General features: G+C 53.8%; 2 protein-coding genes across 2 annotated transcripts; both read left to right on the top strand.

Moving 5' to 3' along the window:
- Positions 1-7,728: 7,728 nt before the first annotated feature.
- On the top strand, positions 7,729-10,018 carry IUM83_13081 (uncharacterized protein; the record flags this gene model as incomplete). Its single annotated transcript, XM_067937739.1, has 4 exons — positions 7,729-7,748; positions 7,812-7,889; positions 7,976-8,041; positions 9,655-10,018. The coding sequence occupies 4 exons, from the start codon at positions 7,729-7,731 to the stop codon at positions 10,016-10,018; spliced, it is 528 nt and encodes a 175-aa protein (XP_067795706.1).
- A 12,378-nt stretch (positions 10,019-22,396) lies between these two features.
- IUM83_13082 (Avirulence protein (Avh)) lies at positions 22,397-23,185 on the top strand (the record flags this gene model as incomplete). The annotated part of the gene is made up of 1 exon (XM_067937740.1): positions 22,397-23,185. One exon carries the CDS (start codon positions 22,397-22,399, stop codon positions 23,183-23,185), a length of 789 nt encoding a protein of 262 aa, XP_067795704.1.
- Between the last annotated feature and the right edge of the window lie 379 nt (positions 23,186-23,564).

Genomic DNA, 23,564 nt, shown 5'->3' on the forward strand with positions numbered 1-23,564 from the left:
GAGCAAGAAACCCCTGATGAACATGATGAACGGCAGGAACGTGACCGCGTTCGACAGGAAGAACGTCGGGCAAATCTGGCACAAGAGGAAGCGGAAGCAGAGCGAGCAGCTAATAGGGAGTGTCAAGCCACGATTCGCGATGCTCTAGAGGAAGAGGAGAGAGAGGAACGGCGGCAACAAGAGCGTATACGACGCAGCACCCTTCGCAGAGGTCATGCACTCGCGAACCAGGAGGATTTCAGAGTCTCTATGCTCAGCGGCGACAACATCGTCAATGGGCGCCACAGACTGCCTCCGACTACGGTCTGTCCTCATTGCAACGCGTGGAAATGGCCTGCGGAGTCCAAGAAAGGCTGCTGTTTAGAGGGAGCGGTGCAGCTACCTTCACTACCAGCTGCGCCTCCGCGATTGCATCAGTTGTACACGGACGCCGAGTTTCGGCGCTGCATCCGTGCCTACAACCAAGTGTTTGCCTTCACGTCGATTGGGGCTTCCTGTAGCAGCCGGTGCAACTTCAGGGACGTGAACCAAGATGAGAGCGTTGCTGGACAACGAGGCGTATACACGTATCGTATTCAAGGAGCCATGGGGCACTACTTGGGCTCTCTACTTCCGCGTATCGATACGTTCACAAACGAGCCCATGCCCCCCAAGTTTGCCCAGATCTACATCGTCGATCCAGACATGCAACAGCGAGCGGAGCGTCGCCGAGGTATTTTCGCTGACCTCCACGCCGGGACGCTGCTGGAGATCGAGCAGATGATGGAGGAGTCCAATCCGTTCGCGCAGCAATATCTCAACTTCACGGAGAAGCTGCGCGCCGACCAGGCGGCGGGAAAGGAGGTGGTTGATATGGTGTTCCGGCTGCACGAGAAGAGGTCGAACCCACGAACCCACAACCTACCCACGGTCTCGAAAGTTGGGGCGACTCTTATCGAGGACGGCAACTTGGACAGCCCGCGCGACATCCTTCTGCGTACTAAAGATCACTCGCTGCTTCGGCTCTTCGAGACGCACTCTGTGTATGACCTGTTGCAGTATCCCCTACTTCTTCCGCATGGAGAACTGGGTTGGACCTACACAGACGTGTATGCGAACAACGTGGTGCGCAGAAAAAAGCGTGAAATGTCCCTCCGCGAGCACGTAGCCTACCGGTTATTCCAGAAAGTCGGTGACGAGTCGGTACTGCACCAAGGTGGACGATTATTCAGCAGTACTGCGTAGGTCAACGAGCCAAGTATGAGCAAGAGCAACTGCGTTGGGTGGCATCCCATCAAGCTGAACTTCGCGCCGATCAGTACAGCGGGGTTCAAGACGCGCTTCTAAGTGAAAACACGGCGGTTCTGCGCGAGGGAGAAGCTCTACTGACGGAATACAACCGCGATACGGGGGCGTTACAGCACCCAGACGAACCGCAACGCCACTCGGGACACTTCCTGGACCAAATCGGCAAGCGCATCGTTTTACCAGCTACGCATTCGGGCAGTCCGCGGGCCATGTACAAGTCTTACCAAGATTCCATGGCTATCGTGCGGGAGTACGGTAAACCGGACGTCTTCGTTACTATGACGTGCAATCCTACGTGGGAGGAGATCCAGGAAAAGATACCGGAGCCAAACCAAAGCGCACAAGACCGCCCGACATCGTAGCGCGTGTTTGGCAGCAGAAACTGGCGGCAATGCTGAAAGACTTGGATGAAGGCGTACTGGGACGTGTTCTGGCGAGGATCTACGTGGTGGAGTTCCAGAAGCGGGGCCTCCCACACGCACACATTCTGATTATTCTTGCAGACGAAGACAAACCGCGTGCAAGGCAAATCACCGACAAGCTGTGCTCCGCGGAGCTTCCGGACGCCGAGATCAACCCCCAGTTGTACGAGACCATCCTCACGTGCATGATGCATGGTCCATGTGGCGCGGCCAACCCCTCCAGCCCCTGCATGAAGGACGGAAAGTGTACGAAGGGATACCCGAAGCCGTTGGTAGAGGTTACCCAAGGAAACGTGAACGGCTTTCCTGTTTGCAGACGTCGTCGCCGGCCTCCAGGAGTACTCAAGTTCAAGGGAAGGGAGTACGACAACGCCACCATTAACCAGTGGGTGGTCCCGTACAACCCCTACCTTTCGCAGAAGTACAACTGCCATATCAACGTGGAGGTTTGTACGGCCCTCACGGCGGTCAAATATCTGTACAAGTACGTCTACAAGGGGTCCGACAAGGCTGTAATAACTGTGGAAACGGTGGGTGGTGAGTCGAATAGCGCAAGGATGGAGCCCAGCGAGATTCTCCGGTTTCTGAACGCAAGGTATATATCTCCGATAGAGGCATGTATGTGGCTTCTCGACTTCTCCGTTCAAGGCAAGACGCACGCCATCGTACAGCTGACTATCCACCTGGAGAACGAGCAATTCGTGACCTTCCGTTCGAGCGACAACCCGGATCGAGTTCTCACTCGCGGTCGCCACTCGATGTTGACCCGTTTCTTCGAACTTTGTGCGAGCGAGGCTCCGGAGAACCAAGTTGCAAAGACCATGGTGTAGCAAGACATTCCGAAGCTATTCCGATGGGATGACAAGGCAAAGAAATGGGTTCGTCGCAAACAATACCAAGCGGCGCTTGGGCGGATGGTTCATGTGACCCCTCGGGACATGGAGAGGTTCTACATGCGTGTACTGCTATGTCACCGCAAGGGACCACAGTCTTTTGCCAAGCTTCGGACAGTGGATGGTGTTACGTATGCGTCGTACCGCCAAGCCGCACTCAAACTGGGCTACCTTGAAGACGACGCAGAATGGATTGCGTGAATGGAAGAAGCCGCTGCCTTCAAGATGCCGTACCAACTCCGCCAGCTCTTCGCGACTATCATTGTTTATTCTCAAGTTTCGGAGGTTCGCGTACTGTGGAATCGATTCTACGAGGTTCTTTCTGAAGACTTCGCGTACACATACCGGGGCTTGGAAGGACAGGAGAAGGAAGACATGATCCGGTTCCACACACTCAAGGACCTTAACGATCTGCTCCAGATCAGTGGGTACGTAGTGGCGGACTTTGACCTCCCTCAGCTGGATGACTACCCGCGGCTGGTGCCGGATTCGCTGATGCGGAACAACCTCATTCGACGCAAACTGGAGGGGTACCAGCACTCTATCCTTCAAGCCATTGTGGACCAAGAATGCCAGCTGAACGACGGCCAACGAGCTATTTACGACGAAATCATCCAGGCGGCCGAAGCCCCAGTTCAAGGCAACAAGCTGTTCCTTATTGACGGCCCGGGAGGTACAGGAAAGTCAACTCTGCTGCGGCATATCCTGGCGAAGGTGCGACTGTCCGGGAAGATCGCGATTGCTGTGGCTTCGAGTGGAACTGCTTCTCTGTTGCTCATGGGTGGGCGCACAGCGCATTCAACGTTCAAGATACCTCTCAAGCTGAACGACAAGTCGACGTGTGCGATTTATAAACAATCGCGCCTCAAGATGTTGATCGAGCGGGCCAGTTTGGTTATCTGGGACGAAGCTCCGATGACTCACAGGCACGCCTTCGAAGCGGTCGACCGGTCTTTGCGTGACATCATGGGTAACGACCAGGAACCTTTTGGAGGGAAAGTATTTGTACTTTCGGGTGACTTCCGCCAGATTTTGCCGGTGGTAGTGCGCTGCACACCAGCGGAGACCATCGACGCGTGTCTTAAGTCGTCTACGCTCTGGCGACACTTCAGGCAGCTGCATCTCACGGAAAACATGCGTGTACAATCGGCAAGTGACGAAAGCACCGCCGCAGAGCTCGCAGCTTTCTCGGAGTTTCTCCTACAAGTCGGAGAGGGTAGGCACGAGGTCAACAGGTCCCTGGGCAGGGACTTTGTGAAGATTCCGCGCGATATGCTGATCGACAACATCTACGAAGAGGGTGACGACATTGAAGACGAAGAAATCACACCTGGAGCTGTTCCACGGGGTTTGAAGAACATTATTGATAAGATGTACGCCGACATCAACGATCCCGAGGTTGCTACGGACGAGTACTTCGCCAACAGGACCATCTTAACGACTACCAACGCCGTGGTGCACCGCATCAACCAAGCCGTCTCTGAACGACTCTCCGGGGAGGCCCGCGAGTATCTATCCGTGGATTCAGTGGATGACGACAACGAAGGCAACTTCTTCGAGCCGGAGGTGTTGCATTCGGTGACTATCAACGGTATTCCTCCACACAAGCTTACATTGAAGGAAGGCGCACCAATTATGATGATGAGAAACCTGAACCCCGAGTTGGGCCTCTGCAACGGAACGCGACTACGGGTTGTCCAGCTCAAGCCTCACGTTATTCATGCTACCATCATGACTGGCGAGCGCATAGGCCAAAACGTTCTAATTCCAGCGATCGTCTTTGTCAGCGATGGGGACACCCGCGAGTTCCCCTTCCGCTTGCGACGGAAGCAGTTTCCAGTTGTACCAGCGTTCGCCATGACCATCAACAAAGCCCAAGGCCAAACCGTCCAGAACCTAGGTTTGTATCTGGCGACACCCTGCTTCTCCCACGGACAGCTCTATGTGGCGCTGTCGCGGGTTACATCCAGGTCCAAGTTCAAGGCTTTGATCGAGTATCCGGAGCTGGAGGAAGACGACGGTGTATACACTGACAACATTGTGTACAGGCAGATATTCGAAGATGCTTAGGCGGAGTAGTCCTTCAGCAGTACACACTTCATAATTACATAAATACATGTCTTTTTTCAAGTGCGTTTCAGTTTAGCAGTATATCCCTTTGACGAAACCATCGCCCGCCGGAGCGAAGCGGAGGCGGGCATACCCATACCCCAACGTCAAACGTTGTCTAAGCGAACCAACCAGCCCGCCGGAGCGAAGCGCAGGCGGGCGGCCCATACTACTGTGACCAAACCCACAACCACCGCCGCGAAGCGGCGGCGCTCGGCTTGTCTTAACCCCCAACTAACAGAGTATCCTGTAAGTTTGTCCACTGTTCGTTTGTTCCCGCCCTTGCGGCATCAGCCTACCCTACAGCATCGTCTGGGGGTTGTCCGGGCAGCCTATTACTAACCTACCCTATAGCATCTCACCATCCTCCTGCCTGTCTTATCTTTGCCCGATATTACAACATAGCCATGCGTGATAATTATAACGCGCTGTGATTGGTCGATTTTGCCTCAGCATTCACATTTCCTTTTTTGAATTCCGCGCGCGGCGGAGCGAGGAAGCGCTCGGACGTCGGGCGCCGCTGCGAGCCCCACCGTCCGCGAGCGCCGCACAGCGACGACGGTGGGCTGCGTCCGCGACATAGCAACCTGTACATGTGCGCGATAGCGCTATAAAGTAAATAGAGGACGACCTTCTGGGCGTGAGATAAATACATAATATATTATTACTGCTCCGTGATTGGCCGAAATCCTCTCTGTAAGAATATATTGCTATTCGGGGTGCCACACACATTTCGCGATACAGCGCGCGAAATACAAGACGTGCGCTGGACAGGGGTGAGTCCGGACCTTCCAACACGACTCGCAGGTCCTTCAAGCATCTCTTCATAGTATACCTCCACGCACATCAGGCAGGACCTTCAAGCACCTCCCCTCGACCTTCAAGCACGTCCGACCTTCAAGCGCGACCTGCCGGACCTTCAAGCACGTCTCACCTTCAAGCCCGCAGGACCATCGAGCACGCTGGACATTCGAGCACCGAACGCGATCGCGTGGTAGTGCAGCAAGCTGGAACAGCGAGCGTAACAGGTTGCAACAAACGGTATATCCAGTAGTGAAGCGAGCTGGAACAGCGAGCGTAACGGGTTGGGACGAACAGTAGGCCAAGTAGTGAAGCGAGCGGAACGAGTTGAGACGAACGGTATGCTCAGTAGTATAGCGAGCTGGCACAGCGAGCGGAACGCGTTGTAACGAACGGTATGGCAAGTAGTGAAGCGAGCTGGCACAGCGAGCGGAACGGGTTGAGACGAACGGTAGGCCAAGTAGTGAAGCGAGCTGGCACAGCGAGCGGAACGGGTTGTAACAAACGGTATGGCAAGTAGTGAAGCGAGCTGGAACAACGAGCGGAACGGGTTGAGACGAACGGTAGGCCAAGTAGTGAAACGAGCTGGTACAGCGAACGTGACGGGTTTGGACGAACGGCATGGCAAGTAGTGAAGCGAGCTGGAACAGCGAGCGGAACGGGTTGAACGAACGGTAGGCCAAGAGAGCTGGAACAGCGAGCGTAACGGGTTGCGACCAACAGGAAGTTAAGTAGTGGAGCGAGGTGGCACAGCGAGTGTAACGGGGTAGGACGCACGGTAGGTCAAGAAGTGGAGCGAACTGGCACAGCGAGCGTAACGGGTTGCGACCAACAGGAAGTCAAGTAGTGGGGCGAGCTGGCACAGCGAGCGTAACGAGTTGCGACCAACAGGAAGTCAAGTAGTGGAGCGAGCTGGCACAGCGAGCGTAACGGGTTGGGTCGAACAGTAGGCAACGGGTTGCAACGAACGGTATGTTCAGTAGCGGAGCGAGCTGAAACGGCGAGCGTAATGGGTTGGGACGAACGGTATGTTCAGTAGTGGAGCGAGCCGGCACAGCGAGCGTAACGGGTTGAGAGGAACTGTAGACCAAGTCGTGAAGCGAGCTGACACAGCGAACGTAACGGGTTGCGACCAACAGGAAGTTAAGTAGTGGAGCGAGGTGGCACAGCGAGTGTAACGGGGTAGGACGCACGGTAGGTCAAGAAGTGGAGCGAACTGGCACAGCGAGCGTAACGGGTTGCGACCAACAGGAAGTCAAGTAGTGGGGCGAGCTGGCACAGCGAGCGTAACGAGTTGCGACCAACAGGAAGTCAAGTAGTGGAGCGAGCTGGCACAGCGAGCGTAACGGGTTGGGTCGAACAGTAGGCAACGGGTTGCAACGAACGGTATGTTCAGTAGCGGAGCGAGCTGAAACGGCGAGCGTAATGGGTTGGGACGAACGGTATGTTCAGTAGTGGAGCGAGCCGGCACAGCGAGCGTAACGGGTTGAGAGGAACTGTAGACCAAGTCGTGAAGCGAGCTGACACAGCGAACGTAACGGGTTGCGACCAACAGGAAGTCAAGTAGTGGAGCGAGCTGGCACAGCGAGCGTAACGGGTTGGGTCGAACAGTAGGCAACGGGTTGCAACGAACGGTATGTTCAGTAGCGGAGCGAGCTGAAACGGCGAGCGTAATGGGTTGGGACGAACGGTATGTTCAGTAGTGGAGCGAGCCGGCACAGCGAGCGTAACGGGTTGAGAGGAACTGTAGACCAAGTCGTGAAGCGAGCTGACACAGCGAACGTAACGGGTCGAGACGAACGGTATGTTCAGTAGCGTTACGAGTTGAGACGAACGGTAGACCAAGTTGTGTAGCGATCTGTAACGGCGAGCGTAACGGGTTGGGACGAAAGGTTTGCCAAGCAGCGTGACGGATTGCGCCGAACTGTAGACCCGCCGGAGCGATGCGGAGGGGGCTATGACAATTAGTGGAGCGAGCTGGAACAGCGAGCGTAGCCGCCTATGACTAACCACACACACACCGCCGCGAAGCGGCGGCGATCGGCTAGTATATATATATATATATATATTGTGGTTTGCAGATATTTTGTCGCTCGGATTTAGGGCTTAGATCGATCTCTGAGATAAAATAATTCGAAGACATAAACATGCGACATGGTAGTAAATCGACCTGTAAGTCGCACCACCTCTTCCTACTAAATATAACGGGCGCATCGTTGGTTCTCAGGACACCGAGGTAACGTCACCGGCCACTGCTGCTCCGATACGGCTCTGTTGGACGTATTTAACGTCTCGTTAGCTTCGTCTGTGAGTGCACTAGCGGCTCCTGTATCGCTGGGCTTTCCGCTTGTCTGTCGCGCAAGCTGCACTCCGCCATGTAAGACCGCATGTCGATACTACGCTACCATACTGAAACCTAGTGGTTCGCCGGTCTAATACTAATCTGTTGAACGTGTTTGATAGCTCGTTAGCTTCGTCTGTGAGTGCACTAGCGGCTCCTGCTTCTTACAATGAGCCCACCACGTGGTGGTGATTTGCCATTCGACAAGCAACTTCGAGGCTCGGTGACGTTCAGGACTGGCCAGCGCTCATCAGGCCCGCGTAAAGGAATCGTGAAGTCGTTCAAGTTTGTGGCCGATGCAGGCTGCTCAGTGGCCCGGGCTCAAATGTTTCGCTTCCGCTCAGGTCAGGAGTTTGATGCTGAAGTTGGCGTGATCGAAGACAGGAAGGTATTCATGAAAGCCACTAAGAACGCCCGCCAGCAAGACTTCAAGGAGGTCTCCGTATCCAACTTCTGGGAGCTGCTAAAGCATCGTTGGGCCTGCATCTCCGAAGCTGATATTCTAACGATGTCATCGAGTGAACTTCCAACTTATGAGCAGTTCACTTTCGATTTTTGTTTATCTTGCCCCAGCTCGACGAGTGGCGGAAGGCATTCGGCGAGCGACAGCGTGAGTGCACGAGCGGCTCCTGCAACACTGGGCTTTCCGCTTCTCTGTGGCGCGAGCAGCTCCCCGCCATGTAAGACCACATGTTGATACTACGCTACCATTTTACTTTAGGAAAAGTGTTTCGTATGAACTGCTGTATCTCCTCTAAATAAAATGTAGGGTGGGCTTTCACGTACTTTCGAACACGGGTTACCACGTCGTTCGGCCAACGCGACGTGCGGTTAGTTCGATCTCCTTCATCAACCACACCATCGGTCAAAAAAAAAAAAACTTGTACCAACGTTGCAGTGTTCGCACGTTAGGCCCAAATATATCGCTAACATACTGCATACATATTCCATACACATGCATAAGAAAAACGGCTCGCCAACGGTAGTCGAGAGAGTACATGCTGCACTTGTGCACCATGAAGGTTTTCGGAAACTGCGGTGCTTCGACAGATCAGCAGCGCGATCTGCCGCCCACTCGTCAAGTGTCCAGATTTAAGTGTCCAATTGCATATCATATATATATATATATATAAAAAGCGCGGTATTATAATCCGTACACAGACATCGCGATTTAAATTAAATCGGCCCGAATTGCGTTTTTGGATCGGCAATTCGACCACAGATAGCGTAAATCGAGATCGATATCGAGGCTGGCGATTATAACTTGGAGGATTTAATGACCATCTGTTTTTATATCGGGCGCCAGATATTACAACTCGGGCAAAACACTAGGTGAAAATGACAAACGCATTGCAAAGCATTATATATATATATATATATATATTGTAGATGCATTAGTCGCTGTTGGTGTGCATGTGGAGAAGACAGTATGAACGGCTCGTCACCAAAATGGATAATCACTACGTTGCCACTTTTTGTTTGTCCCCATCGAAAGCATAAGTCTTGCCGAAGCCCTACAAGCGTGCGTTGACCGCGATATCGAAGAAACGCGCAGTCGCCTCTGCACCTACGATACATCAGCCGACGTTGTAGCGGCGCTCTGAGCCCCTGGGCCTCCACCAGCATCCATCGCCCTTGACATGTTCATCGTTCTCCGAGAGCAATTCCACGATGGCTGGACGCTGTGGCTGGGTACCGCTGAGGACGCAAACTTAGCACCAGCCCCAAAGGCAGCGTTTCCCGGATTGCCATTTGAGAAGAAGGTGGAACGATTGTTTCGTTTGACTGTGTGGGCAAACAGCGCTAAGAAGCGTGATCTCGAGGCCAAGTACAGCACCGACATTCCCGGTGGCGCTGAAGTGTTCATCTCGCGTGTGACTGGTCTAAAGCTGTATCCGGACAGCCCAGCTCCGGATCAAATGGCTCAAGGAAACGCCGCTCGTGTCGAACTCGTCACCAAAATCGATTTAAACTCTGATGGAGACGACGACAGCACCACCGACCAGCCCCTAGCCGCGACCAGCCAGGGAACCGAAGGAAACGTCACCGATCGGGATCGTCCGACACCCAAGAAAAGAGCGCGGGTCACAGGGAAGCAGCAAGCGGGTCCAGATGAAAACAAGAAAACACGGAGCACGGCTTCAAAGCAAGAAAAGCTCCCGTGAGCAAAAGTGATAAGGGAGCGAGGTGGCGCTACCCCGACTTGGCAGGGCAGTTGAATACTATAAGACTAATCGCTATCGATTTTATTAATATAGTTCAACTTGAGTACGCGGAAAACATTTTTGTATTTTAGCGTTGAAGCATAAGCAAGGAAATCAGCCGCCCGATTCCACCACGACACCGGGCCCCCACCCATCGTCATTCGCTCACGCTAGGTGCTACTTATATAACGCGGTCCGGATTGATGATGCCGCTCATCGGGAGCAGCGCTTGCTTTGCGGTCATCGGCACTTTTTACCAGTGGCATTAGACCGTGCCGGTGCTGCCAGCGACAGTCGGCACCTGCACCGCGAACGACAGGTTTTCGAAGAGCACCTCGAGCCTTACAGGCTGTAGGTTGACCTGTTGAGGTTGCACTTCGCTGTCTGATCGACTGGATCCCTACCGCGAGGCAGTCGGCCTGCGCGTGCTAGCACGTGCCACCGGGGTCTGTGGTTGAAGATGGGAAGATCTCGCAACCTGATTGGCTGGACTATCTCTGATACTGGAATGTGATTGGACGACAACTTCATTTTGGGTGCTTATGATTTGCATGTGTTGAGTCAACCGTTTTGAGCCGCAGCCGTGACTAGGCGGATCAGTTTTACGACTGGCAACTTCGTTTGGACCGCAGCCGAGATCGTTTGGACCACATCTACAAGCCTCACCTACTAGGGAACATTGCATACAGTAGGGACTGCTAGCTGGTAAAGACACTAACCTAAATCGAGCTCACTTTCGGATTTCCTTCCAACTACTCACTCGACTACCAAGCCTCATTCGCACACTCTCAATTGGTTATGAGCCCAAGCTATGCGGACACCGTCAAGCTCGTGGAAGATAACTACTTCCACTGGGAGTTCAACATGCGGATGAAGCTCTCGCGCAAGGGACTGCTGCCCCACATCATCAAGGCAGAGTTCGACCCAGTGAGCAACCGCACCACGGATGCATGGAAGACCGACGATCTGAAAGCCCTTGGGGTGATCGCTGGCGACGTCTGCCTCACATTCCAAGTCTACATCCGTGGTGCGATGACTGCGATGGATGCATGGACCATGCTCCAGGAGCAGTTCAACCGGAGCACGCTCAAGAACCGACTCCTCGTCACCAAGAAGCTGCATAACTTCAAGATGGGGCCCGGTACGCGGTTCACGATGCACGTGGACCGATTCAAGGAAATCGTGCTCCAAATGGAGACGATTGGTGAGCCTCTCGACGAGACCCGCCAACTCGTGCTGCTGCTCGGCAGTTTGACCGATGAGTACCGGATGATCAGTACCGTGCTCGAGAACACGCCGAACATGACGCTCTCGTACGCGATCCAAGCGCTCGCTGGCGTTGAAGCCTCGGATGAATCGTCATCGGCTCAAGAGAAGGCGTTTGCTACGAAGAAGAAGGAGAATTTCAAGCATCGGTTCAACGGCAAGTGCTTCTACTGCAAGAAGACTGGCCACAAGGAATTCGAGTGCCGCAAGAAGAAGGTCGATAACGAACGTGGGCAAGTCGCGCAAGCTGCGTCCGACTTCGCGTTTACGGCAACGGGTGTGATGGACAAGTCGGAGTGGCTCGTGGACTCCGGTGCCAGCTCACACATGACCAGCGTCCGGGACAAGTTCGTGTCCATGAAGGAGCTGAAGACGCCAGTCCGCGTCACGATCGCGGATTGCACGAAGATCGACGCAGTTGCAAAGGGCACCGTCGGAATGAAGCTGATGGACGGAACGTCTGTTGCGCTGTCGGATGTGCTATACATCCCTGAAGTTGATGGAAGCCTCATCTCGGTTGCGAAGCTGGCCGAGAAGAACGTCGTCACGGAGTTCAGCAACGACAAATGTGTCTTTCGCTATGGCGATGCTACCGTCATGGAGGCCAAGCGTTTTGGAAACGTCTACAAGTTGAAGACAGTGGGGGGCGAGGTGTGTCGTGCGGCGACGGCATCTCGTAAGGAGCCATGGGCCGTTGTGCACGCCCGTCTCGGCCACATCCCGTTCAAACGTTACGAACAGCTGTTGACCACGGCAGACGGAGTGCCTTGCGTTTCGGATGGTGTCACAAGTGGTGCCGTCTGCGCAGGCTGCTGCATGGGCAAGATGAGAGCGGACGACTATCCGCGACACCCGGAGAAGCTCGTCGATAGTGCAGGCGTACTGGATCTGGTGCACACGGACGTCATGGGTCCGATGCAGACCAAGACACCCGGTGGCTGCACGTATGTGGTAACCTTCATTGATGACTACTCACGTCACGTGACCATCTACTTCATGAAGGCCAAATCGGAAGCGCTGTTGAAGTTCAAGGTCTTCAAGGCAGCAATGGAGAACGCAACAGGCAAGACGATTAAGCGCCTACGTTCTGACAATGGCGGCGAGTACACGGGCAAGCAGTTCAAGGCCTACCTCGACCGCAGTGGCATCAAGCATGAAAAGACGGTGCCATACACGCCTCAGCAGAATGGACTGGCTGAGCGCATGAACCGAAGTTTGGTGGAGATGGCGCGCTGTATTCTCCACCACGAAGCCATCGAGAAAAAGTGGTGGGCCGAAGCCGTAAACACGGCTGGGTGGATCATCAACCGGCTCCCCAACTCGGTGAACGTCAAGACGCCCTACGAAATTGTGCATGGAACCAAGCCGCAGCTCAAGAACATGAAGGTATTTGGTTCAGTCGGCTACGCGCACATTCCCGACGAGAAGCGCCGCAAGTTTGATGCCAAGGCCTTCAAGTGTCGTTTCGTGGGCTACGAGGATGGTGTCAAGGGATACCGAGTTCTCAACGTGGCGACGGGAAAGGTGCAAATCGTGCGCACAGTGAAGTTCGTGGAAACTACAAGTCTGGATGACATGGCGGAGGAAATGGGGCTGGATGACGATGAAGTCAAGGTGGAGCAGCCCAGCCATGGTGGGTATCAACCGGACGACTCAGAACAAGTCGTGCCAATGGATTCTGAAGTTGGGGACGTTATCCCACTTCAACGTGACATGGGCATAAACGATGCGATCGTGCCATTCGGATCGACACATCATATGATTACCCAATCACGTGCTCGCCGCATTGACGAGACAACGGATCTTGAAGAGGCAGGCGCTCGCAAGAAGCAAGTCGTGGCGCCCTCGACTACTGGCACGAAGCGCCAGAAGATGATTCAAGACAGAGTTCAGGTTAACGAGGACCAACATGCAATTGAAGGTGGCCAAGCAATGGCTGCAACGGAAGAGGTCCCGACGTCATATGAAGAAGCTATGGCGAGTGCGGACCAAGTGGAATGGAAGAGGGCTATGCAGAGCGAGTTGGAGATGCTCGTGGTTAACAAAATGTGGAAGCTGGTGCCGAGACCAGCTAACCAACGACCGATCGGCTGTCGTTGGGTATTCGCATTGAAACGCAACGAGAAGGGACAAGTCATTCGTCACAAGGCCCGTCTCGTAGCCAAGGGTTACTCGCAACGTCACGGAGTGGACTATGAAGAGACGTACGCGCCGGTGGCCTACCTGAACTCGATTCGTGCCAAGTTGGCAAAGTGCGTCGCAGATGGATACGACATCGAGCAATGCGATGTCGGCACCGCGTTCCTGTACGGCAAGCTAGAAGAAGAGATCTACATGGACTTGCCAGAGTGACTCCGAGACCTCTTGACACTTGCCCAAGAAGATGGTGAAGAGGATGTCGTTTGTATGTTGCTGCAAAGTCTGTACAGACTCAAGCAGGCGTCACGAGTATGGAACGAAACGATCGATGCGCACCTCAAAGTGATGTGATTCAAACCTGATGATGCCGACCCGTGTGTGTACACAAGAGGGGATGGAGGCGACCACTGCAGTGTGTGTCTCTACGTGGACGACATGCTGATCGCATCGCGGGATAATGCGGTGATTACATCGGTGAAGGCTGGAATCGCGGAGAAGTTTCGAATCAAAGACCTCGGGCGCGCACGTTTCATTCTTGGAATTGAGATCGACTACAACATGGATCGCAAGACACTGAGGATCTCTCAACAAGCTTACACCGAGTCGATCATCAAGAAGTTTGGGCAAGAGAACGCGAAGCCGTGCACATCGCCTATGGAAGCTGGAGTTCATCTGACCAAGGCCGACGAACCGCAGGCGGAAGAAGAGAAGACCAAGATGAAGTCGAAGCCCTACCGAGCAGCCTGATGTACCTGGCATGTGGAACACGACCTGACATTTCGGTCGCGGTTGCCAAGTTCAGCCGTTTCTCGGAGAACCCTGGCCAGAAGCACTGGGACGCCGGAATCAAGGTAGTGCGCTATCTACTGAAGACCAAGGACGTGGGCATCACGTACGATGGGTTACGTGGAACCGAGATCGTCGCCTACTCGGATGCGGACTGGGCCGGCAGCCGCGACGACCGTCGTTCCGTAAGCGGGATGATGTTGATGATGTGCGGTGCTCCTGTGGTGTGGCGTTCGACGTATCAGAAGACTGTCGGGTTAAGTTCTACAGAGACCGAGTATATGGCGCTGAGCGAATGCGTGAAGGAGTGCGTCTGGATGCGCCGTCTATTGAAGGACATTGGCACTGAACAAGTGGGGGCTACGGTGATCTATGAAGACAACCAAGGCGCGATGGCATTGGCGAAGAATGTTGGATACCAAGCTCGCACGAAGCACATCGACGTACGCTACCATTTCATTCGCGAGAAGGTGGTGAGCAACGAAGTCGCGCTGGAGTATGTGGAGACCAAGAACCAGCTCGCTGACTTCATGACGAAGGGTCTATCGTCGAAGACGCTCTGCTACTTGATGTGTGTAGCAACGTTGGACCCAAGCTCGAGACATCGAATTGAGTGGGGGTGTTGAGGTTGCACTTCGCTGTCTGATCGACTGGATCCCTACCGCGAGGCAGACGGCCTACGCGTGCTGGCACGTGCCACCGGGGTCTGTGGTTGAGGATGGGAAGATCTCGCAACCTGATTGGCTGGACTATCTCTGATACTGGAATGTGATTGGACGACAACTTCATTTTGGGTGCTTATGATTTGCATGTGTTGAGTCAACCGTTTTGAGCCGCAGCCGTGACTAGGCGGATCAGTCTTACGACTGGCAACTTCGTTTGGACCGCAGCCGAGATCGTTTGGACCACATCTACAAGCCTCACCTACTAGGGAACATTGCATACAGTAGGGACTGCTAGCTGGTAAAGACACTAACCTAAATCGAGCTCACTTTCGGATTTCCTTCCAACTACTCACTCGACTACCAAGCCTCATTCGCACACTCTCAATTATTTGTCGCTGAATAGACGGCCCCGCTCAAGAAAATTACAGCAATAACAATTTCAGTGGTCCCTGCAGCCGGGTGGCGACTAGTGTTATGGAAATACTATAATCGCTGTGTAGGCATACGTGTACCCATCGAAAGAGTTAGGATCACATCTTCATTTAATATCCCGTTCCTAACTCGTCGGGCTAGAACATTATCATCAGCATTATACTCGACAAGGAAAGGAGGTAAAGTACGTTGATTAACCGGCTGTCGATAATCAACTAAGCATTGCAAATTGCATTCGTGGAATCCAAAGCCGAGAATGTAAAATAAAACCACCGCAGTGGATTTATTAAACGCCAATTGTTGAAGCAGCGAAGCAGTTCCACCGATGTTCTATTCTCCCGATTGTTGGTTGGTAGAAAAATAGTCCATGATTGTCAAAAATGGCGACCAACGTTGTTGCTGAGCTTTCGTTTCATGAAAGTATATGCCTTTACGAAGGTGACACGCAGTGCGGAACAAAGTAGTGGTGTACATCCTCCAAATCAGCAGCAGCACTGGTCCGTAGGTTTCGAATAGCAGCAGTCGCCAGTCCAGTCCAACCTTAACTGCATGGGTGATGGTGCCCAAAGCGTATGCCATATGAGGAAAATACCAGCAATAGTCACGGTTTCGATCGGCCACTCGTTGTGGTGGCCCACTTCAATGTAGCCATTAGTGTAACTTAGGGGCGGGTCGCAGTAAAAAAAAATAGGTCGCAGAAAGAGAATCCGCCAATCAAACGACTCCTCACCTCTTTTTGCATGTACACTCCCAACAAGAGATAGCAGAGGTCTTTTGGTATCTTTTTCTGCTATAGACACGCATTGACAGATCTATCGTAACATTTGTCATCCTCTCGTCATGAATCCAGGCGACACGACTCTGGTGAGGAGTATCCACAACTTATAGCAGACATCTTGTCTGTTTGAATCACAAGTGGCTTGGAGCCACTTGTGCGTGTAACCCCGCATGGTGGCGTTGGGGACGGGTGTCAGGGCGTTCTACGATGCTTCTCCGGACTAGGATGGAGGAGGTGTCGCGACAAGGACGGACGGATGGTAGGGCGTTCCGGTGAGTAGAATGGAGGAGGGGTCATTTTCATGAGCGTGTGTTGACAAGGCCGACGCCTGCAATTGCTTGTCAGTCAATCATTTCCCGCTAAGAATGAAGTCTAATAGTACTGTTTTTCTATTCACTTAGCCCCTCTCCTGATCTTACCTAGACCCTCTGTGCTCTAACTACCCCGGACTGTAAGCCCACGCGTGCCCGATCCTTGCCTGTCCGACCACCGCTGCAGCGCTACCCCGGCTTTCGCACGTTCGCAGTATTGTCAGCTTTCATTTTGAGTTTAGTTTTACGCACCCCCAGTGGAGATGCCCTTAACCGTAATTTCCAGCTTTTGTTAACCATACAATGACCAGATCTTTTTGTTGGCGACTACGAAATACGGGATCACGCAGAATCGGCTCAGGATCATCTGTACACACCTTAGTCTTGAAGAGCAGGGAGGTGCAAGTCACCATCGCGTTCTTGCATCCGTCTTGAGATTGTTAAAGTTGAGCATCTCCAACGTGCTGATGCTCTGCAGGAGAACATGGGACGCCTTCACAGAGCTTTCTCGTACAGTGTCGACCACTTATTTATCTCCCCCACCAGGACCACAAGTCCTCACTCTGGCTAATACACAAGCATCTCCCGGCATCCTTCCTCTTCCTTTGGCACCTTCACCCTGTCCTCCGCTGTTCTAATTCTGTTATTCCTTCCTCTCACATGTCCGATCCCAAACCTTAGATTTGGCTCCGCAGTAAACGGAGTTCTTGAGCCATAGCTAGAAGCCGAGACGACCATCGACAAGGTCATAACATGTCGTTAGCCGAACCGTTAAGTGACAACAACGTACCCCACCACCACCACACAAAAGAAATGATCTGGGCGATTTTATCACCTTGACCAGTTCCTGTTGGTTTTGGTGCTTGTGTGGAAGAGGGCAAATGCCGAAGTGAGATTTATCGTTAAGCCTAAATCTACGTTACTGTCCTCCTCTTCCTGTTGTTCCCCTTGTGCTCCTTGATGCCTCTCATCATGTTGTTTACCCTACCGAGGACTCAGTGCCAGTCTTCGGTCTATCCAACCACATCATTGCTAGGCACGTGCCGTGCCCACCGTCAACTCGTTCACCGCGGAGTCATCTCCGGGTGAGTCTTCGCTGGGTCCGTCCTGTCTACACTGGCGGTACACAATACCATCAGCCCTGTCTACACTCGCGGCGCACAATACCAACACTCCCACTCGCCGCTAGTGTTGAGTAGCGTTGGCGATGACTCGACTCGCCTCGAGCAGGTACTGCAGGCGCTTGGTTCCCACAGCCTTCGTTAACATGTCGGCGAGCTGATCCTTCGTCGGCACGTAGTCGACCGCGATGACTCCCCGCGCCACGTTCTCACGGACGAAGTGGTGCTTGATGTCCACATGCTTGGTTCGAGCGTTGTAGCCTGCGTTACTTGCCAACGCGATGGCTCCTTGGTTATCCTCCCACACTCGCGTAGCTCCCACTTGCTCGTGGCCCAGGTCCTTCAGCATGGCTCGGGCACACAGCACTTCCTGGGTGCACAGTCCGAGTGCCATGTACTCAGCCTCCGTCGAGCTTAGCGCCACCGTGCGCTGGTACTTCGACTTGAAGACCACCGGCGCCCCGCTGATCATCACCATCGTTCCGGACACCGAGCGGCGGTCGTCCAGATTGCTGCCCCAGTCCGCGTCCGTGTACGCCTCGACCACGATCTTCTCCTCGTTGCCGTTGTAGACGATGCCGACGTCTCGGTGCTATTTAGGTACCGGAGCACTCGGACCGCAGCCTTCCAATGCTGTTGCCCAGGATTTTCCAAGAATCTTGACAACTGTGTGACTATGTATGCCACATCCGGGCGAGTGCACGTTGTAATGTACAACAGACATCCAATGAGTGCTCGGTATGGCTTTACCTGCATTGTCTGATGTTCGGCGTGAGTCGTCGGTGACTGAGTCTTCGTCAGCTTCAGGCCCGACTCGCACGGGTTCACCACCACCTTGGCGTCCTGCTGGTTGAACCTCTTCACCACGTCGTCAATGTAACGCGTCTGCTTTATCATGAGCGTCTTGGTCATGTAGTCGTGGCTGATCTCCATACCAAGGATGAACTTGGCCTCGCCCAACTCCTTCATGTTGAACGAGTTCTTGAGCGCCACCTTGACTCCTGGATCTCGGCAATCGCCTTGGCCGCAATGTTCATGTCGTCTACGTACAGGCAGATGTACACGTACTTGTCATCCTTGCCCTTGACGTAGACGCACTGGTCGGCACCGCAACTCCGAAATCCGATGTCCACGAAGACTCGGTGGATAGTCTTGTGCCAAGCATACGCTGCTTGCTTCAGACCGTAGATCGCCTTCTCGAGTCTGCACATCATGTTCCTCGCGTTCGCGACGCCAATGGGCACCTCCATGTACACTCGCTCCGTGAGTCCGCTGTTGAGGAACGCAGTGTCCGCATCCAACTGCTCGGCCACGTACGCCTTCGCCACCACCACCGACAACACAACTCGGATTGAGTACATGTTGGCCACTGGCGAGTATGTCTCGAAGAAGTCTACGCCAAACTTCTGCTTGAACCCTTTCGCCACCAGGCGAGCCTTGTACCTGATTACTTGGCCGTGCTCGTTGCGCTTCTTCGCGAACACCCATCGACATCCGATCGGCCGAGCATTCGCAGACCTCTGCACCATCGTCCAGGACCCATTGTCGGCGTGTGCTTTTAGCTCCGCGTTCATCGCCTTGATCCACTCCGAATACTCGTTGCTACGCATCGCCTGTTGATACGTGCTTGGCGCGTCGTCCGCCTCACCGACGTCTGCAGCGTAAGCCAACACAGCTTCTGCAAGTAGGTTATCCTCGTCATACCTCGGTCGCTTAGGCGATGGAGGCCAGAAGTGATCGTCGTTGTCCGAGTCTTCGCTGCTGTGCATCCTCGAGTCTTCGGCGCCTGCTAATCCATCTCCAAGAATCGCAGATTCACGTACGCGCCGGATTCGTTCCGGTTCTGGGTGGAACACCGTTTCCTCAGTCATCGCTGGATTCCCCACCCGTTGGAAGTTCGTCAGATCCTGTACCGATGACTCGTTCAACTCCGCCTCTCGCATCTCCGAGTCTTCGGCGGTGTCTCCCACTGACTCCAATGGGTTATCAGTCGTAGGTTGCCGCGCAGGCTCCGGTAATGCAGAATCTTCTCCATCCTTCGTCACTTGGATGGTCACCGAGTCTTCGGTGGATGCCGTGTCGTAGATGCCATTTACTTCTCGTTCGTCGAGTTTCACCAATCTGGTCACCTTCACCTTGTTTGACTCCAAGTCGTACACTCGGTAACCCTTCGAGTCTTCGGCGTACCCTAGGAACATGCACTTGAAGCTCTTTGCTTCCAACTTCGTGCGTTTTGCCTTGTCAATGTGTGCATACCCGATCGATCCAGACACACGTAAGTGGTCCAACCGAGGTTTCGCCTTGAACGACAACTCGTACGGAGTCTTCGTTGGGTGCATACTGTTGGTCGACCGGTTGGTTAAGTACACTGCTGTGCTGACTGCCTCTGCCCACCACAACGTGGTCACACCCTTGTAATGCAGCATGCTCCGAGCCTTCTCCATGATCGTACGATTCATCCGCTCTGCCACTTCATTCTGCTGAGGGCTATACGGGACGGTCTTCTGGTGCATGATCCCGTTCTGCCGGCGGATCTCGTCCATCGACTTGTTGACGAACTCGCTGCCATTGTCCGAGCGCAGGCACTTGATGCGCTCTCCCCACTGATTCTGGTACAGCTTCATGAACAGCTTGAACTTGATCGCGACCTCGCTCTTCTTAGTCACGAAGTACACCACGACGTGCCGCGAGTAGTCGTCCACGAAGGTGAGCACGTACCTGGCCCCGCCCTTAGACTTCGTCTTCATGGGGCCCATCACGTCCGTATGAACGAGTTCTAGCGGACGTGTCGTTTTCGTTAACGATCGCGACGGGAAGTGCGCGACCGTCTGCTTGCCCTTCATGCATCCGCCGCATAGGGTCTTAACCGTTTTCTGAGTCATCGGCAGCCCAACCGTGGCTTGCCGAGTCTTCGCCAATGAGTCGTCGTTGAGATGTCCCATGCGAGCGTGCCAAAGATCCCATCCGCTTTCGACCCCCGAGTACTCCGTGTAGTACGCCGTGTCCTGCTGGCATTCCAGCACGTACGCCTTGCCGATCTTCTTCCCTGAAGCGATCGCCGTCGACTTATCCCAAATGACACACGACTTGCGCTGGAACTCCACGCTCATGCCGCGCTCAGCCAACTTTCCAACCGAGAGCAGTCGTCGGTCGAGGCCGGGTATGTGGAGTACCTCTACCATTCGGATCCGCTTGCCGTCGATGCCCGTCAAGCCTACTGACCCCGTCCCAGCCACGCGAATCTTCTTTCCATCCGCGATAGTCACAAACATGTCCACCGACATGTCCGCGTACTCGAACAAATCGTCGCGGTGTGGCGTCATGTGCGCCGTCGCACCGCTATCGATCAGCCACCCTGCTGACCGATCCTCACCAACAGCGAAGACTGAGTCTTCGCTGGTGACACCATTACCTTGCTCCGGGCAGTCCCGCTTCATGTGACCGAATTTGTCGCAGTTGAAGCACTTGCCCTTGAACCTGCCGAGCTGTCGTCCGCCATTGCTCTTCCGGTCGAACCCCTTGCCGACCTTATTGAACCTTTGGTTCTTACCCTTACCTCCGAACGAGGTAGCCTTCAGCGCACGCTCCGAAGACTCCTTTTTCTCTTGTCGCTCGTACTCCTTGAGCAACTTCTCCTTGACCTCGATGAGCGTCACGTCCTTGGAGTTCTCGACGATCGATGAGATCAACTCGTATTCAGCAGGCAGACTGCTCAGCAAAATAACGAGTTGTCGGCCATCGTCCAGCGACTCGCCCAGCGTTTGCAGGCCCACGATGAGCTCGTCGAACTTGTCCAGATGCTTCGCCATCGTCGAGCCTTCCTCCATCTTGAACTCATGGAGACGACGAGTCATCGCCACGCGGTTATACATCGTTGTCCGGTTGTAGAACTCTCCCAGAGTATTCCACGCTTGAATGGCCGAGGTGGCCGACCGAATCTTCGTGTGGTGCTCCACCGCCATCCCTTGGGCGATGAGTCCGAGCGCCTTCATGTCGTTCAGCAACCAGGCCTCGGTGACCTCATTCGGGTCCTTCACCACTTGCACGTGCGCCAGCAGCCCCTTCCTCGCCAGCGTCATCCGCATAGCGAACTCCCAGTGGAAGTAGCGCTTCCCAGGATGACTTCGGCCTTCTTGCTGGACGTAATCATGTCCGTCGTCGTGGGCTTGAGCTTGTGCGGCTGTTAACCTGTTGGTTTTGGTGCTTGTGTGGAAGAGGGCAAATGCCGAAGTGAGATTTATCGTTAAGCCTAAATCTACGTTACTGTCCTCCTCTTCCTGTTGTTCCCCTTGTGCTCCTTGATGCCTCTCATCATGTTGTTTACCCTACCGAGGACTCAGTGCCAGTCTTCGGTCTATCCAACCACATCATTGCTAGGCACGTGCCGTGCCCACCGTCAACTCGTTCACCGCGGAGTCATCTCCGGACGAGTCTTCGCTGGGTCCGTCCTGTCTACACTGGCGGTACACAATACCATCAGCCCTGTCTACACTCGCGGCGCACAATACCAACAGTTCCACATGTGTTTGACGCTTTCCGTCCCGAAGCATTGTCTGCGAGTCTCGCACCGCAGACTACCTAGTTCTTGCCCACTTTGCAATACACTCTTAATCGCTCGGAGCTGAATTTCTAGCCGAGTCTAGTGCCAACCATGCGCTCCTTGTCTGTCGTACTTCTGCTACTCGTCGCCACAGTCCTGCTGATAAATGGTGACGCTATCGCGAGGAAGCCTGAATCAACTTTTTCAGAGCTGAATACCAAGATCCTGCTGTGTTGAGACTCCTCCGAAATGACGACTCTGAATAGCGAGCCATCCCCCCCCCCTCAGTGTTGCCTTGTTCATGAGATGGGTGAAATCGCTGGGGTCCAAGATCACAAACACCGTATTGGCTCTGGAAGAAAAGGTCAGCGGACGACATTTTCAAGCGGATACGCTGTTTAGCTACCTAAAGCTCAAGACGTTGAACACGTACATCGCTCTTCTCAATAAGAAGAACCCCGACAAGACGGTGTCGTTGGCTGGGTTATTCTCCGGGTCCTGCGGCGACTTGGCTCTGGCAAGGAAGATCGAGTACGCGCTGAATGACCCGAGCCAAAAGAGGACGGCGGCCATGCTGGCGTTTCAGCAGAGGCAGAACTGGAAGGCCGCTGGGAAGACCTCGGAGGAAGTCTTCAACATACTGCAGCTCGACAAAGCCGGTTATGACCTGTTCCAGACTCCGCAGCTGAATTCGTGGTACAACTACGTGGTAATGGCAAACAAGAACGACGCCAACTCGGTGATGATCGCGACATTGACAGCCCGCTACGGTGACGATGGTCTCGCGGCGATTTTCCTTGCTGGGGCGAAGCCCCGAGTCAGGCGTATGCGGTGGGTTTCCATGAAGCTGGAGACTGCCATGGGCCAGGAGTGGGTGCGAAAGGGATCAACCAGCGACGACTTGTTCAAGCTGCTGAAGCTCGACGAAGATGTGGACAAGGTTCTCACCAATCCGGCCTTGGTTTCCTGGGTCGGCTACTTGGGTCGGTATAACACTAAGAACTCTGAAAAGCAAACGACGATGATTGGGACGTTTACGAAGTTTTACGGTGATGAAACGCTGTGTAAATTAGTGGAAGCTCGGTTTTGAAATGGGCACAATGAAAAGTGATATTGCAACCTAAAGCCCGTACTCTCTTGTACTCTAGACCAGCTGCTCACCTCTCAATTGTTGGTTGACGGGCCGCCCCGTAAACAGAAGCCGTCCCGTAAGCCGTTCCGTAATACGTACCGTAAATTACCAAGTAATTATAAATTACGTGCACAGTAATAAATTAAAATTACGAAGCCAGTAAAGTATATAACGCAATGCGTTACAGGACGTCATTTTGAAAAGCGGCGGGCTTCAGGTTAAACTCGTCAAACTTCACCAACACAGTAGTAGTTTACTATACAGTAGCAAACACTTTTGCAAACGCTAGCGTTTGCTTTAAAGCCAGTGTTTGGCCGAATACCACCCTCGCGCCAAG

The sequence above is a fragment of the Phytophthora cinnamomi genome (genome assembly GCF_018691715.1).
Source record: "Phytophthora cinnamomi strain GKB4 chromosome Unknown Contig19, whole genome shotgun sequence".
NCBI lineage: Eukaryota > Oomycota > Peronosporomycetes > Peronosporales > Peronosporaceae > Phytophthora > Phytophthora cinnamomi.